This window comes from Antechinus flavipes, chromosome 2 (assembly GCF_016432865.1).
Source record: "Antechinus flavipes isolate AdamAnt ecotype Samford, QLD, Australia chromosome 2, AdamAnt_v2, whole genome shotgun sequence".
Lineage (NCBI taxonomy): Eukaryota > Metazoa > Chordata > Mammalia > Dasyuromorphia > Dasyuridae > Antechinus > Antechinus flavipes.
This window is the reverse complement of record NC_067399.1, coordinates 5,137,654-5,154,902: the sequence shown is the minus strand read 5'-3', so window position 1 is coordinate 5,154,902 and position 17,249 is coordinate 5,137,654. Positions and strand designations below refer to the sequence as shown.

The following is a 17,249-nucleotide window of genomic DNA, read 5'->3' as shown; positions in this document are numbered from 1 at the left end:
CACTTCACAAATCCACCAACAGTGTATTAGTATCCAGTTTTCCCACATTCCCTCTAATATTTATCATTATCTTTTCTTGTCAAAATTCTTAAGTTTTTTAAGAGAAACCTTGCGAGTATCACTTGCTCTGACCACCTCGTGACTGCTTGCACTTGTGTGAGTTCTACATAAAATAGTCTTTTTGTCAAATGTATGTTTGGCATTCAAACAATTTGGCCAGCTCAATAGAGCTATGCTCTCTGCAACGGGTTGGAATGCTTGACAATTCAGTGGGAGAAAGGATCTCCGTTTCTGGTGTCTTATCCTGCAGGTGATCTTCAGACTCTTCCTAAGACAATTCAAATGGAAGTGATTCAGTTTTCTGGCATGTTGCTAGTAGACTGTCCAGGTTTTATAGCATACGTTAATGGATTCAGTGCAATGACTGTAAACCTTCAGTTTGGTAATCTGTTTAATACCTTTCCTCTCCCACACTTTCTTTCGGAGCCTCCCAAACACTGAATTACCTCTGGCTATGTGTATGTCAATCTCATTATCAATGTGGACATCCCTGGAAAATATATTGCCAAGGTATACTGCCAAGGAATTTATTCACAGCATTCAAAAGTGCTGGATTGATCATAGACTTATTTTTTCCAAGCTGAATATTCACCTTCCACAAAAGCAATGATCCCAAGGCAAAAAGAGTACCAGAAGAATTAATGTCAATAAATGAGAGTGCTTCTCTGAGAGGGAACAGTTTGTTGTCCACTTAGAAGGTTTTTGAGCCAGCACACACAGCTGGCAACAGCAGAGCAGAAGAGTGGAAAGCTTTCAGAAATTTGGTATACAGCACAGCATTTGCTCATCTGGGTGAGAACACTCATAAACATCAAGACTGATTTGATGAAAATGATGAGGAAATTCAGAAGCTGCTAAATAAAAAACAAAAATTCCACAGGGTTTACCAGCAGGAACCCTTACCAGCAGGAGAGTTCATCCATTTCTAAGAAGATAGCATTCAATTCCACCAAAAGTAATGTACAATTGAAATTTAGAGAAATGCAGGATTCTTGGCTCAGTAAGAAAGCAGATGGAATTCAGTTTTATGCTGATAGTAACAATTCAAAACATTTTTATGATACATTGAAAGCTATCTGTGGGCCAAAGACCTATGGTGCATCTCAACTACTCAGTGTCATATTGATTAGTGATAAGATCCTTGAGAGATGGGTTGAACATTTCCATAGTGTTCTCAACAGACCATCATCAATCAATCCTGAAGCTACTGAACATTTATCTCAAGTTAAAATCGTCAAAAGTATTTTGCTTTTGATTATAGCCTCTTTCAATCTGCCCTTTATGTCAGCTCAAACCTTCTCTTATCTTCTTCCCATCCTACTTTCCTTTAGGGTATGATAGAGTGGGGGAATACTATTTCTTATTAGAGACTATTCCAGTGAGACGTTCAAGCATTACCCCCCAACACCTTCTCCATTTTCCCCTCCACTACAAAAGCTCTTGCATGCTTCTTTTATGAGATAATTACCCCATTCTACTTTTCCCCTTCTTCCAGTATATTCCCTCTTCCCATCCCTTAATTTTAGCTCATCATATCCAACTTAGACCTATGCCCTCTGTCTCTGAATATTCTAAGTGTCCTAATAATACAAGTATTAAGGAATTACAAGCATCATCTTTCCAGATAGGAATATAAACAGTTCAAACTTAATGAATCTTATGATTTCTCTTGCCTGTTTACCTTTTTATGCTTCTTTTTGAGTCTCGTATTTGAAAATCAAAATTTTCAGCTTTAGTCTTTTCATTAGGACAACTTGAAAGTTCTTTTTCAATAAATTAAAAACTTTACCCTGAAGGATAATACTCAGTTTTTCAGGATAGGTTATACTAGGTCCTTTGCCCAATGTCACATTTCATGTTTTCTAATACTTTAATATAAAAACTACTAAATCTTGACTGTGTCTCCATGACATTTCAATTACTTCTTTCTCGCTACTTGCAATATGTTTTTTCTTTGTCTGGGAGCTCTGTAATTTGGCTATAATATTCCTGGGAGTTTTCATTTTGGGAGCTCTTTCAGGTAATGATCAATGAATTCTTTCCATTTCTATTTTACCCTTTGATTGTAGACTATGAGATCAGTTTTCCTTGAGAATTTTTAGAAAGATGATATTTAGGCATCTCTCTCTCTCTCTCTCTCTCTCTCTCTCTCTCTCTCTCTCTTTCTTTCTCTCTGAATATGGCTTTCTGGTAGCAGTTTACTAATTTTAAAATGATCTCTCCTTGATTTACTTTCCAAGTTAGTTATTTTTTTCAATGAAATATTTCACATTTTCTTCTATTATTTTATTCTTTTGATTTGGTTTTATTGTTTCTTGATGTCTCATGGAGTCATTAGCTTCAACTTGCCCAGTTTTAATCATTAATGACTTACTTATTCAGTTACCTTTTGGACATCCTTTTCCACTTGGCCAACTCTACTTTTTAAGGAGTTCTTTTTCAATGAATTTTTATATATCTTATCCCATGTGGCCAATTTTACTTTTGAAGAAATTCATCTGTTCTGTAAATTTTTGTTTTTCTTTTAGCATTTGGCCTATTCTTTTTTTAAAAAAAAAACTGTTATTTTCTTCATTTTTTGTGCTACAAACTGTTGACTTTTTTTTATTATTTTCTTGCATTACTCTCATTCCTTTTCCTAATTTTTTTTATCTCTCTTATTTGACTTAAAAAACTTTAAATGACTTCTTTTCAAGCCTAAGAGCAATTCACATTTTTCACTGAGACTTTGGATCAGCAAATTTTGATTTTGTTGTTTTCTGAGTTTGTGTTTTGATTTTCCTTGTCACTAAAATAACTACAATATGTTCTTGTTGTTATTGTTGTTTGCTCATTTTCCAGACTCTTTTATGACTTAATGTTGTTAAAGAGAGGCTCTGCTCTTGAGGAGAAGGGGATACTGTTCCAAGCTTCAGGATTTTTGTGCAGCTGTTTTCAGAGCTAGTTCTGGGTGTCAGTAAGTTTTTGGTTCTTCCAGATCAGTTTTCAGTTTTGAGATCTGAGATGAGGTGTGATCACTGCTTTCCTGTTATGTTCTCTAGTCTGTGAGGCTACATGTACTCTTTTCCACTCTGAAATGGTGACTAGGATTCCTGCTTCCCTACAGCTATAATCTCTGGCAGGCTAGTGCTCCTCCTCACCCTGAGATTGCAACGCAGGACTGTGATACAGATCTGAATATGGGTAATGCAAGAAGGTCTCGTTCCCCGTGCCTGCAAAGGGACTCCTATAATCTCCTTCTGACCAGTTGTTCACCTCCTTCCCATCTGTGGGTTGAGAACTCTGGTAACCACTGCCAATTCAGTTGTCCCCAAAGCCTGCTGCTGGCCTGCTGAAGTGCTGCCTTGCTGCATTGAATTTTACTTTCACCCCAATACAACAGAGCCTTCTTGCTGACCTAGATTTTGTTGGTCTGGAAAATTGTTTCACCCTATCCTTTTTTTGACTTATGGCTGCACCAGAATTTGTTTTGAACCATTATTTAAAGCTGATTGGAGGATCAAAGTCAAGAAATAGGCAGAGAAAATCAGCAAATAACAACAGCAAAAGACCCTGATCATGAAAAGTTATAATAAGAAGGAAAATCAAGACAAAAACTCAGAAGATATCAGTGGAAAACAGCTACAAACATAGCCTCCAAGAAAAATGAAAATTGTGTGAAACTCAAAGAGATATAGAAAGAGCAAAAAAAAAAAAAAACTAAATCAGAATGATAAAATAAAAATTGGGGGGAAATGAGAAGAAAACAAGAAAATTATGAAATAACAATGAACAGTTTTGTAAAAGAGGCTAGGTGACACAGCTGATAGAATGCCAAACCTGGAGTCAGGAAGACTATCCTTGTGAGTTCAAATCCAGCCCCAGATCCTAAATAGCTAGGTGACCCCTGGGCTTGATTTCCTCATCTGTAAAATGCACTGGAGAAGGAAATCGTAAACCACTCCACTATCTCTGTCAAAAAAACCCCAAATGGGATCAGGAAGAATCAGACATGACTGAACACCAATAACAAAAAAAGGCACAAAAGATAAAATTGGCCCAGTGATAGATGCCCATCACTGACTTCATCCCTGCATTCTCTGTGCCTTTCCCCAAGCTGTGCCTAAAACATTCCCCTTCCTTCTCTGAATGTCTGTGATCTTCCTTGACTGAGTTTCACTCTCGCCCATCTTGGGTCTGCCCACCTCAGCTCAGTGCTTCCTCTGCTGATTCCCTCCCATTTATGCTGTATAAAGGCTTGCTTTACCTATTGTCTCCCCCATTCAACTGTGCTCCTGGAAAGTCAGGTCCCTGGCTCTTGCCTTTCTCAGTTTCTTGGCACAGCCTAAGTGCTGATTGTGCAGGGGACTGATGTCATTCACCTAGTGAATTCTGCAGTCTAAAGGCAAAAACCGTTTTCTGTTAAGGACCATGCCTAAGAGCACTGTAAGGGGCAGGTCAGTTCTAAGGGGCAGGTCGGTTCTCTGAGAGCCTCCACAGCTGTGAACATCTGAAGGAGTTGTAGGGCAGCCTTTACTGATGCAGGCATTACTTGAGGACTGGGAAAATAAATTGGAGGCAGAGGGAGGAGGAGAGAGATCAGACAGTGCAAGGGCCTCTCAGCAGGGAGGTCAGAGAACAGCAGCTGCCTCCCGGTCTCCTTGAATCATCATCATTCTCTCACAAGAAAAGAAGAAAAGGTCTACCAGAGGTAAAGCAAAGTTACATATTGTGTTCCCAGCACATGGCGCCCGAACAGGGACCAGAAGAACCAGCAGCATTTGAGAGCTTTTTATGAGTAGGATCCTCCCAGAGTTCTTTCGGTAACCTATGGGAAAGGAAAGGGAGAAGAGCCATCCTCCTCTCACAAGACATATTGTGTTCAATAGTTTTCCATTTACCTCTTTTAGGTCATGAAAAAACAAGGGTTTTTACAGGTGGTTGTTAGATTGGATTTAGCTTAAGAATCCAAGGAAATCAAGCACAGAGTTGCCAGAGGGGATCATCTTTTTCTTGGCACAACTGGGCCTGCACAGGGGCTCGATCTGAAGCATTTCTGTTTGAAAACCCCCAAAGTGAGCAGGGCTCCATGGACCTGGGGAACCCCTTGTTCCCCATTGATAATTGGCAGATCTTTCCAAGCTTCCCTGTCTGGAATCCTGTCAATAGAGCCTGCTGTTTGAATATTATCTACCCCTTTAGTTGTGAGCTCCTGGCCCTTTTCCTCCTTTCATGTAGACACAGGGCATGGGTGCTGACTTGATCTGTAAATAAGAGTGCTTTTTCTTTTTTTGATGGGTATTGCCTATTAAGGAACGAGAGAAAGCAGCCATTTGCTTCTTGCTTTTTCCCATTTATCTGATTCTACAGGACTGACCCTATTAATATTTCTATAAAGGAGATTCTCATCAGAGAACATCTTGAGGAAAACTGTCCTGCTTTGAGCTGGGAGGGAAGGACTTAGCTGGTAAAGTGGGAGAGTCTGTTCTGGCCATCAGAACGGTTGGCAGGTGCTTCTCTGCTTCCCCAGGGATGGAGCTGTTCTCTGCTCACTGAAGGAGAGGTCCCTTGGTCAAAGCCAGGAGGCCCTGGTCTTGGTGGATGTTGATGGGTTCAGTGGGCTGGGAGGGAGGCTGGAGACAAGTGCTTAGTCCTGGGGCTCACTGTGGCCTACTTATTGTCACAGGGCCTCCTCCAAGTCCAAGGGGGTCTTGCCTCTTTGGTGAGATGTGGTCCTTGTGAGGATGGCCGCCCCCGCCGCCCGCCTCACCCAGTGCCTGCATGAGGACCCTTTGAATGTCTCACTCACAGAGGGGATTTAGATCAGATACCAGACATGTCATCAAACCAGACTGAAGTGTAACCATTGACCAAAGTCAGTAACACACAATGAAACCCAGCTCATGTTAATGTGTGGTTTTCTATAGCCGGCAGGGGGGCTTCTGTGTGGCTTAGTGGGCCCCCTTCTATCTGGGGTTTGATATTGCCGATGTCACTGAGATCATCCTGATCAGCCTCAGAGGCTAAGCCCCCGGTGAGCCGACTCTCCCCTTCCGCTTTCAAAGGACGCGCTTTCCTCCCACCAGCCTGCTTTACCGGGAGTTGTATGAACAGTGGCCATGGGCTTTAGGTCTGGTCGGACACAGCCTTGTATGAACAGTGGCCATGGGCCTCAGGTCTGGTCAGACACAGCCTTCCCAACTGTCACCCATGGAGAATTCCATCTTGGAGAATCAGGATAATTATCTAAATTATTAAAGAAAGAACGATTTTGGGGGGAAGAGAAGAAGAGGTTGGATGATGTGGATAATTGACTCAATCTGTTATTTGTTCCTTCTGCACAATTTAATTATCAAAGTATGGGCGGCGCTGTTGGGGAGACGGAGAAGCAGGGTGTCTCGGTGGACAACAAGAAGAACTGTAAGAACCTGCACAAAGGCAGCTGCGCTGGGGTTTAAGGCCCAAAGCCGTTCAGCTCCCTGAGGAGCCTCCCATCATGGCAGCCCTGAGCGATTCTCGCAGCCTCGAGGCCGGAGCCACTTGTTGTTCCCCGGAGCCTGCTCCTTGTTAGCCTGGACCGAGACCAGCCTTGGTGGGCGTCTCCCCTTCCTCTTTGGGGCGAGCCTCAGTTTTGCTTTCTCATCCATTTTAAATGACTCCTAAAGGCCCCTTGGACCCTAACATTCTATGCTTCTATGATTCAATAATTGTGGAAGGCACAGTAACAGAGCCGGTAGAAACCCCTTCAAACTGGGGAGCCCGAGTCGCTTATTATCTAACCAAGCCAGGGTTTCTTCCTGGCTAAGGGCCTAGTGCCTGCTCTCCAGCCGCCTGGAGGAAGGACTGAGGGAGCGGAGAAGAGTAAGTAATTGGAGGAGGCGGCCGGGAGCTTCAGAGGGAGGCAGGACGCCCAGGGCGGTGGGCAGGAGCACCCTTGGGCTGACTCTTCCCGGGCCCTCTTGCCTTCCTGGTGCTTGGACTTGACCCGATGCTGCCCGGACAGAGTGGCTGCAGCTCTCCGGGCAGCGACCCGAAGCTCTCATGGGCTCTGTGGTCCTGGGGCAGAGGGCCCCATTTGAGTTTGTCTTCCCTGAGCCCCAAGGTCGGAGCCCCCGGGGCCCTTTCTGGCGAGAAGACGAGGAGCCTTCCCAAGCTCATGTTCCGCGCTGGAGAATCCTTCCTTCCCAGATAGCCCGTCGGCCGAGTGCGCAAGGGGAAGGCCAGGCCCAGGCGGGCGAGTGCCCTCTCTGCCCCCTCTTCCTTCCCTCTGCCACCGCCCTCCTGGTCCCCCGCCCCCTCCCCTTCCACGGGGAGCCTGGCTAAGGCGCCAGCTGGGCAAGGAGAGCAGCCCCCTGCTGGCTGCCGCCACTCACCTTCTTTTTCTTTGGGATGTTATCTTGACTCATCTCCTAAAGGCTGAAGATCATTTCTTTAAATAGATGTTTCCTTCTTCTCACACCCATGGTATATTTCTTCTCCCACTTGCGGGGATTTGGAATGCCAAACTTGTGACATCATGCAGGCTGCCATGGCAACAGCCTGCCTCTAGATGGCCCTGCTTTTGGAAGCATCGGGATTGGGCCGCTTTGAGCAAGGGATCCTGGGCAAATTTCAACTCATGGAAAATGTTACCAGGATGACCGGGGGAAGCCCAGCATCCCTTGACTCTGAAGGGCCCCGGAGCGAGGGGATGCTCTCCCTCCCGGAGGTCTGGCCGTTCTCTGGCTCCTCCCATCATATAGAAATGATCCATTTAACTGGACGGAATTGATTTATTATTACTGTTATTAAGCAGTAGACGGGAGGTCCTGAGGCGCGTGGTCCTGAGGCTACAGCGAGAGCCATGACCGGGGTAAGTACCCCCACAGCTCCGGCCCGGGTGAGATCAGAGCAAAGGGGGGGCCTGGGCAGCGGAGGCTGCTCACAGGAGCTGGCCTTTGGGCCAGGCTTGTAGAAGAGGGAAAAGATGGGGATGAGGGGGAAACTTTCCAAGTCTGGGAGGCCCAGAGGGGTCTGGACAAGCTCGAGAAACCGAGAACAGAAGGCAGAGACAAAGACAAGGAAGCCCCAAAGGTTCCCGTTGCTGAGAGTGTCCAAGCAGGTACGACACAACTTACTGACCTTGTGGAGAGGACTCTTAATCATGGAAGGTGGAACTAGCACGGCCTCTTGGATCCCTTCCACCTCTGAGCGTTTGCGATCTGGAAAGGAAGCTCAAACACGTAGGGCTTTAGCGGGTGGCCCTGGGCGATCCGAGCGCAAATCCAGCCTCAGACACTTAGCAGCTGTGTGACCCCTGCACGAGTCACTGAATCCTGTCTGCCTCAGTTTCCTCATCTGTTAAAAAAAACTGGAGTCAGAAGTGGTATACCACAGGAGCAGAATAACATAAGAGAAGTGTCCCTTTCCCTTCAAGAAGCCTTGGTCCCACTATCCTCACCCTCATTTTTTTTTTTTTTTTTTACAAATTACCCCCCTGTAGAGGGGTCAGGGCTTATCTCCTTTTTCTCTTTGGATGTGCATGGCATACAGTAGGTGTCTAATACATGCTTGATAATTGGTTCTAAGTCTGACCAGGCTCCATCTGGAATCCTAGAATCACAGGGTTGGAGGGTATTTTGGAGGCTGCCAAAGTCCAGCCTGTTCCCTGGCTGACTAGCATGTTGCTCACTGCCCCCTGAGGAGCCATGGCCACTTGGGGGAAATGTCCCCAACAATCTGTCTGCTAGCATTCCGGGCTTCGGTTCTGGAGGGAAGGAGGAAAAGTCTGGTCTCTCTTCCATGGGACAACGTCCTTGAAATGGGAGCAGATTCCTTCCCCTTACTCCGAGCCTCCACTTCTCCTGGCTCAATATCCTTTGCTTCCACTTCTGGATCTGTGGCCAGGACCTTCCCAATCCACTTTTTATGAGGCCCTGTGGTGCCACAGTGGATGCAGGCCTTTGCAAAGAGATAAGTTCAAATCCAACCTCTGACATGATCCCATAAAAATCATGCAACTGCTTCGAGATTCTTCATCTCTAAAACAGAGATAATAAGGTATTTTGAAGCTCCGGATGGCTTTAAAAGTCTTAAAACTCTAAAGAAATGTTTGAGCACTTTAAAGTCAGACCATCCAGGGCTAGATCTTGGGTTTGGAGTCAAAGTCCCATATTTTAAAGATATATTGAATTTACCTCAATTTGATAAATATTAACTGAGCCCTTAATATGACTTGATCATATGTTGGAAGAGCAAGGGACAGCAGAGACTTTTCATATGATCTCTGCTCTGAAATACCTTTTCCCAAATCTTTTGGGGGCAAGAAGATATCAGAGAGAAGGTCACATCTCAGCAGAGGCTATGGTAAGAGATGCAGATGGCTCCCAGAAGGGAAGAGTTCTCCTGGTCAGAGGTTAACTCCTATCGATGGCTGGACCATCACATCCGGGACTGGGGATGTTAGAAACTTTGAAAAGTAGTTGGTCTAAATCCTTTGTTGTTCCAAGGAGGAAACCACAATCCAGCAAAGGGAAGAATTTATTTACGATCCCAAGTGTGACTCCTAGGGGTCACTGTGGGGTGCAACTGAACGTGGGGGTCAGGGAATTATGATTTATTATCAGTGAATGTTTGATTTGAGTACCTATTTTATATACTTATAAATCTGGGTCACATAAAAATTTCTCGAGCAAAAAAGGGTGACAAGTGGAAAGAAATCCTAAAGTAAAGAGCAGTCGTTATTGCCTTATCATCTATTATTTATTGATCAATTAACATAATTCTGGCACATTTTAGGTGTATAATGTTCCTTTAGGCACTGGGAAGGGAAAAAAGGAATATTTTGAACTTTTGTCATTTTTTAAAACAAATCCTAATTTAGTCTATGAAAAGGGAAGAAAGAAAACCAAATGTCCCCCCACCCCCCATTACATAAAAGATTCATTTGTTTTTCATTCTTGCTTCTGTGACATTTAGGCTCTCAAAAGAAGTCATAGTGCTGTGTTGTTATGACCTACCCATGGACAGGTCCAAGTTAGTTTTGATAATGGAATTATCATTGTCAGTTCTCATTTCTGATGAAATATAAAACAGATATACCAAGAATAAATACACATAGCTCATTAGAATGATTTTCAGGGCATTTTAGGAAACCAGTCAGTGAGATTCAGGTCATTCTTTTGTTATAATTTCTTGGCAAAGGCTGTCAGTGTGTGTCATGGGTGGGATGTACCCATTGCTTGGACATTGACAGACCTTTTGACAGGGAGCAGCCTGCCTCTCTTGGGAACCAGCTCTGTGTTTTGTCAGAACTGATCATCATGTTGTGACTTTTTCCTCTCTGTACCAAGTTTTTGTTTCTTTGGAACTAGTTTAAAACTACTTAGAAACATTTGAGAGAGAAAAACATTGGGCTTCTCTTGGAATCATTTAGGAATCATCTGACTGAACCCAAAATCCCAGTATCCTGAAAATGCTCCAGTGCTCTTTTCCCCTCAGCTCTCCTCCCAACCCTCATCTCTAGATGCAGGCTTTGGGGGAAAATGTTTCTGGCTTCTGTATGCTTATCCCTAAATATGATTGAAATAATGTCCTCAAACACTTCCAGACTCGTGGGAGCAGAGGCCCTGAGAGGCAGGAGTTGTAATCCCAACATATCAGGGATCCTTTCTGGGTAAGAACAAGAAATTAAACTAGGAGAGTAGTAACTACAATCTCCATAGATCACACCATAGCACAGAACAGTTGTCACTGAAAACAGCAATGTGAAAAGATCTAAAAAAATCCACATAATGGGAAAAGAGCCCAACTTGAACATAAAAAGTTCAAAATAAAGAGGGCGGAAATATGAGTAAACAACAATGAAAAATAACTTGACCATAAAAATCCATCATGGTGATAGGGAGGATGAAGATAAAAACTCAGAACAAGGTAACAAAGTCAAAACAGCTACAGACAAGGAAAGATGTGAATAGTACACTAGTTCAATAAGAATTCTTGCAAGAAATTAAAAGTCAATTTTCAAAATTAAATGAGAGTACTAGAGGAAAAATTAGAGAAATGAAAGCAAAGGAATAAAATTATGGAAAAAAACCAATAGCTTAGGAAAAAAGGCACAAAAATAGAATTGGGGCCAGCTAAGTGGCACAGTGGGTACAGCACTAGCCCTGGAGTCCAGAAGACCTAAGTTCAAATCTAGCTTCAGACATTTGATATTTATTAGCTGTATGACTCTGGGCAAATCACTTAACTTCAATTGCCTCAAACAAAAATAAAAACAAAAAATCAGAACTGGTCAAATAAAGAAGCATAAAAATTCACTGGAGAAAATTACTTAAAATTTAGAATGGGGCCAGCAGAAGCTAATAATTCCACAAGACATCAAGAAACAAAAAGTCAAAAGTATGAAAATTTATAATGTGTCTACAAAAAACAAGGAAACAACTAAAAACAGCTGACCTGGAAAATAGATTGAGGAAAGAGAATTTAAAAATTATTATACTACCTGAAATCTGTGATCAAAAAAGAGCCCTGACATATTTCAAGCAACTATCAGGAAAAGTAACCCAATATCCTCAAACTAAAGGGTAAAATAGAAATTGAAAGAATCATTGATAACTGCCTCAGAGATTCCCAATCTCCCAGAAATACTACAGTCACATTCTAGAAGTCCTAGGTCAAAGAGAAAAAAACATAGTTCAAGCAGCCAGAAAAAATCAAATACTCTGTAGGTACAGTCAGGATCACACAGACTTAGCAACTACCATATTAAAAGGAGTGAAATACTTGGAATATGAGATTCCAGAAGGCAAAAGAGCTGAGGACACAACCAAAAATTAACCAGCCAAGCTGAGTATAATTCTTAAATATAATAATGAATAAATTAGTGAAACAAAGGACTTTTAAATATAAGACTCAGAGAAACATAAAAGATAAGGGGTTCAATAAGGTTAAATCATTTACCTTTCTATATCAGAAGATACATGTAACTTGTAAGAACTTTATCATTTGGATAATTGGGAGGATTCTTCATAAAAAGAGGATTCGGGAATAAGTGATTATGTATAAAAACAATGGTTAGGTAAGAAATAGTACTCTGGGAGAAAAGCAAAAGGAGAGGAAAAATGAAAGAAATAATTTCACATTAAAGAGGTGTGCAAGGAAGACCTTTTGCAGAGGAAAAGGGGGGTGGGTGGGGAACAATGCTTGAACTTCACATCTAAAGTGATTTAAAGAGGGAAATTCACACACATTTAATAATAGAATTTCATCTTCCCTATAATAGGGAAGTAGGAGGCAAAGAGGATAAAGAAAAGAGAGGGATAAAAATGGAGGGCATATAAAAGAAATCAATGGTCAGAAGCAAAGCAAACTTTAGATGGAAGATGGGATAAAAAGAAAAAGAAGGCTAAATAGAAGAAAATGGGATGGAGAGAGCAGTCACAACATGAATGTGAATGGAATGAACTCACCCAAAAGGCAGAAGTGGATAACAATGAATTAGGGACCAGGATCCAACAATATGTTTAAAAGAAATACGCTTGAAATAAAAGAGACATATAGAGTTAAAATAACAGAATAGCATCTGTTATGCTTCAACTGATATTTAAAAGAGGCAGGTTGAGCAATCATGATTTTAGACAAAGAAAAACTAAAAACAGATCTAATTTTAAAACTATGTTCTTGCTAAAAGACACTCTAGACAATGAAATAATATCAGTGCTGATATTACCAGTGCCCAGCATATGCACCAAATTGGCACGTACCCAGATTCTTAAAGAAATAATGGTCCTCAAATGTCATCTTACTCAATATTTATGGTTGAGGGAGCTATTTATTACTGAATCCTTAGATATGCCAGAGACCACTGGGTGTAACCTGTGCTATTTCAGTGTACCAGCCCCATATATGACCTCCAGCCAAGGGAAATGACTGTGTCTGGAGGTGGGGCACCTAAAAGATCACTTTCCCCCATTCCCAACTTTTTCATTCTGCTTTCTGAAGTCAAAAAATCCACACCTAATCCCTCTTCCAAGTGGTAGTCCTTCAGTTTTTTTCTTCTCCAGGCTAGGTATCCACAGTTTCTCCTGTAGGGGAGTGGGGTGAGTAACCTTCAACTACTATTTGCCTCTCATTCTACAACTGACTTGCTGATTAACATGTTTCTTAAAATGGATTCGTTCTTCCCTGTGGGATGTAGAAATCTGTGTCTGTCTTTCAGGCTGTCTCTGTCTCTCTTCTCGCTTTCTCTCCCCTCATCTCTGTACCTCCGTGCAAAGACAGAACTTGGAGAAAAAAACAAAAAGAAACACCTCAATGTTGCATCTCTATCTCTTCCTTGGGGAGTTTGTTTTAGTTTTATTGTTCAGTCTTGTCTGCCTCTTCCTGACCCCAAGGATCATAGCAAGCCAAAGCATTCTGTCCAATGCCCCTGCCCATTGAGGATTTTTTGGCAACCACACTGGAGAAATGTGCCTTTTTCTTCTACAGTGGATCTCTACCATGACCTGTCTGTCCTGGGTAATGGTATAGCTCATAGTTTCAGCAAGCAACACAAGGGCCCTCCACCATAACAAGCCTGAACCAGGAGGGGATCACCTCTTCAGTTACCTCCTCCCAATTGTATCTTTAGTAACTATACCCCAATGTAAAAATGTCAATGGTTAACTCTTATTTTTATAGATAGATAAATAGATGGATAGAATACTCCTTAAGCACGTACTATGTGTCAGGAACTCAGTTAAGTGTTGGGAATACATATAAAATCAAATGGGATAGTTCATGTCCTTAAGGAACTTTCCTTCTAATGGAAGAAAACACATAAAATGGAACCATATGGAAGAACTGTAAGTGATATCCATTCACGGGCAAGATAAGATGATTTGTGAGGATGGTGGGAGTATGGTGGTCCATTGCTTAGGCTCTTGTTGTATTAGTATGAATTGGCAGTCACCAGGCAGGATCTAGAGGCCTTAAGCTGGAGATTTCTCCAGGATAAGGAGACTGGGGAGGAGGGAGTTTATAGAGAAGAACTGGAAGTGAAGATTTCACTTTCCAGTGAAGGGTGGTTAAGAAAAAAAGAGAAACAAGATTCTTGCCAGCCCATTTTCCAGTTCATGCTGCTCTACTTACCCTGTGATGATACAGGCTCCTCTGGGAGTCCGTCTCCTGGACTCAGTGAATTGACCTTTAAGCTACCTGGAGTATGACCAGTGGTCTTCATCCTCTCGGATTCTCTCAGTGGACCAATTGATGCCTCCCAAAGGGGAGCCTCAGAGCTCCATTTTCACATTTACACAGATGCTTCCTGGGATCAAGGAAAGTCCACCCCCTTCACACCTCACACCTGTGCTGTCAGGATTGTTCACTGCCTTAATGTCGGGTGTAGGCAGCCGACTCCTGCCATAGTCCGCATCTGTCTGACCTTCATCAGAAATGGGGGCACAAAGAAGGATGGCAGCGATAATGGATCATATCCTTGGACCCTCAGCCCAACCTATCAGGTGGGCTGTGCAGATGTGTCTAGTGGTTCCTCTCTGCAAAATTCTAGGTCCTCAGCCCTTAGAAGGACCACACTGTCAATTGACACACTCAGCTGATTAGACTTTTTCTTTGAAATAAATTCCTCTTACTATATTTTCTTTGCCTGGTGAATAAAAAACAGTGCTCCATGTCCCTTGATGCAGCTTGACCCTTTGCACTATTCTTAAATTCTGGTCCTCCTTCATATTTTATAGATGAACAAATAAGTGGAGAATGTAAGTGAATCCCCTAAGGTCACCCAGTGAGGAGGGAGATAACAAAAACAGAAATCTGAGACACAAGTCTTCTTGTCCAGAGCTGTTGTAGTCTCAGAATGAGCAGTTGGGTCAGGTCAGGAAGCCTGCCTTGGCTCAGCTGGCAGAATCCAAAGGCGGCCGACGATTTTCTTAATCTCCATCCTTTCTCTCCTGCAATCCATGCTGTGAAAATCTTTTTTAGGGAAGGAGTCACAAAATGTCAGCCACTGTACCTGAACAAAAATCCCCTCTGAAACTTTGGCCACCAGGGGGCATTGATAGCCTCTCATTGGCCAGAGACCCTTGACTGGGCTGTTTTCCTGTGCCTTTAAGGAACGGAAGTACCAAATTGGCTGGAGTTCTCTGGATTTGGAGTGGAGAAGTCCTGAGTTCGAATCCTGTCTTAGCTGTGTCAAGGGACATAGAGCATTAGGTGTCACTTAAGCTCTTTTAACCCTTAATTTTTTCATCTGCAAAAAGAAGATAATTGCAGCCCCTAAATCACAGAGTATTGCAAATATAAAATGAGAAAACAAATGTAAGGCACTTTTGAAAACTTCAAAATCATCATCATCAGAGAGTCAACAACTTTAATCCTTCAGATCTGCATCTTTAAATAGAGGTCAGAATAAAGACCATTTGCTGTCTAAAGGTGTGCAAATTTACACCTAGTTAGAATTAGCTCTGAAACCCTACTCATTGGTAAAACCTGCCTTGCTCTATATCTCCTATATTTTCATAAGTGCCAGTTTAGAACATTTTGTGTCATTAAGCTAGTTACTCTCATAAACAGACTCATGAATTGAAATGTTTCATAGAGTGTATTAACAGATATATCATCATCATAAACACCATCATTACCATCATCATCGCCAGCATCTGTATAGCAAAAATTGTTTTAAAGCTCTAAACATATCGTTAATAAAAAGTATTTCATAGCCATTGAATACAAAACATAATATATTTTCTTTCCTAAACTTTGTTGGTTCCCCAAGATATAATTTGTACACCAACTTAAGATTTCTAAACTTTTCTTGTATCGTGGACCCTCCTGGAATTATGATGATGCCTATGAACCCCTCCTCAAAATGATGGTCAGTTTTCAGTTGTATTCAACTCTCCATAATCCCTTCTGAGATTTTCTTGGCAAAAGCAGTGGAGTAGTTAGCCATTTCCTTCTCCACTTCATTTTACAGATGAGGAAATAGAGGCAAACAAGTGACTTGCCCAGGGTCACATAGCTAGTAAACATCTGAAGTCAGTTGGAACTCAAGAAGAGTCGTCTTGATTTCAGGCCTAATACTCTTATCCACTGTGTCATTTAGCTGTTTTTTCAGAATAATGCTTTTTAAATGCATACAATAAAATGCATAGGATTACAAAGGAAATAATTTTCAAATTCAGTTGTCAAAATACTAATCCAAAAAGATATCTGTGGACTTCTGGCCCATGTAGAGTTTGAACCTTCTTTGGAAGAGTCCCAGATGAGGACCACTTGGCTCACACAGGACACTGGAGCAGCTTCAGGTCCAAAAGATGTGTTGTCAGGGTTTCTTGGTTCATTCATGTCATGGGGTAGAGTTCTGTAATGAGAACTGGAACGCTGGAGGTTTGATTCGAGCTAACCCCTCATGGAGCGGCAGGACGTCCCTGAACCTGTGCTTGCCTCACCATTGTAGGCTCTCTTCTCTTACTCTTACCTTCTCCAAGCTCTCATTTCTCTTACTTCCCCAGTCTAGGAGTTCTGTTGAAAGGGTAGACAGGAAACTACAAGCTAAAGGCCTGTTGTACAACATGCTAGAGAAGTAATCTCCCAGACTTTTATTAGAGATGTCCGATGAGAAAGAGTCCACCAGTGAGTCAATCAGCAGCAAGCATTAAGTGCTTACCGTGTGCCATGCACTGTACTAAGCACATGGAAAATTCTGGGGAAATGGGCCAGAAGAATGCAGGAGTAGGAGTTCAGGCTGGCTTGTACAGTCAGCCCACCTTGATGACCCAAAAAGCTTGGACAAAACCTGAAGGATGAAGGACTTTCTGGAGCCCAGTCAAAAAGACAGTTATAAAATTTGGTGGGATCAATGCTGTGGGAGTAAAACTGAGTTTTGAGTGTCCTCCTAAAGACTAACCTGATGGGAAAAGGAAATGGGGAGAGTGTACACTAAAGGGCTGCAAGGGAATGTTGTTCTTTGTTCCATTTATACCCACCAAGTAAATATTTCTGTAAAAATCACATGATGAAAGTCAGATTCTTCTTGTGCAGCAAAATAACTATATGGATATGTATACATATATTGTATTTAGCATATACTTTAACATATTTAACATGTATTGGGCTACCTGCCATCTGGGGTAGGGGGCGGGGGGAAGGAGGGGAAAAATTGGAACAAAAGGTTTGGCAATTGTCAATGCTGAAAAATTACCCCTGCATATAACTTGTAAATAAAATTT

The 17,249-nt window shown here is 42.3% G+C and overlaps 1 protein-coding gene across 1 annotated transcript in view; it reads right to left on the bottom strand.

Annotated features, from left to right (window-relative positions):
• LOC127546299 (cytosolic 5'-nucleotidase 1B-like) overlaps positions 1-7,559 on the bottom strand; it is a 61,162-nt gene extending 53,603 nt beyond the window's left edge. The window contains exon 1 of the mRNA XM_051973496.1: positions 7,413-7,559. Within this exon, the coding sequence (XP_051829456.1) occupies positions 7,413-7,445 (33 nt within the window). The 5' untranslated portion in view covers positions 7,446-7,559. The remainder of the gene's footprint in view (positions 1-7,412) is intronic.
• Positions 7,560-17,249: the final 9,690 nt, after the last annotated feature.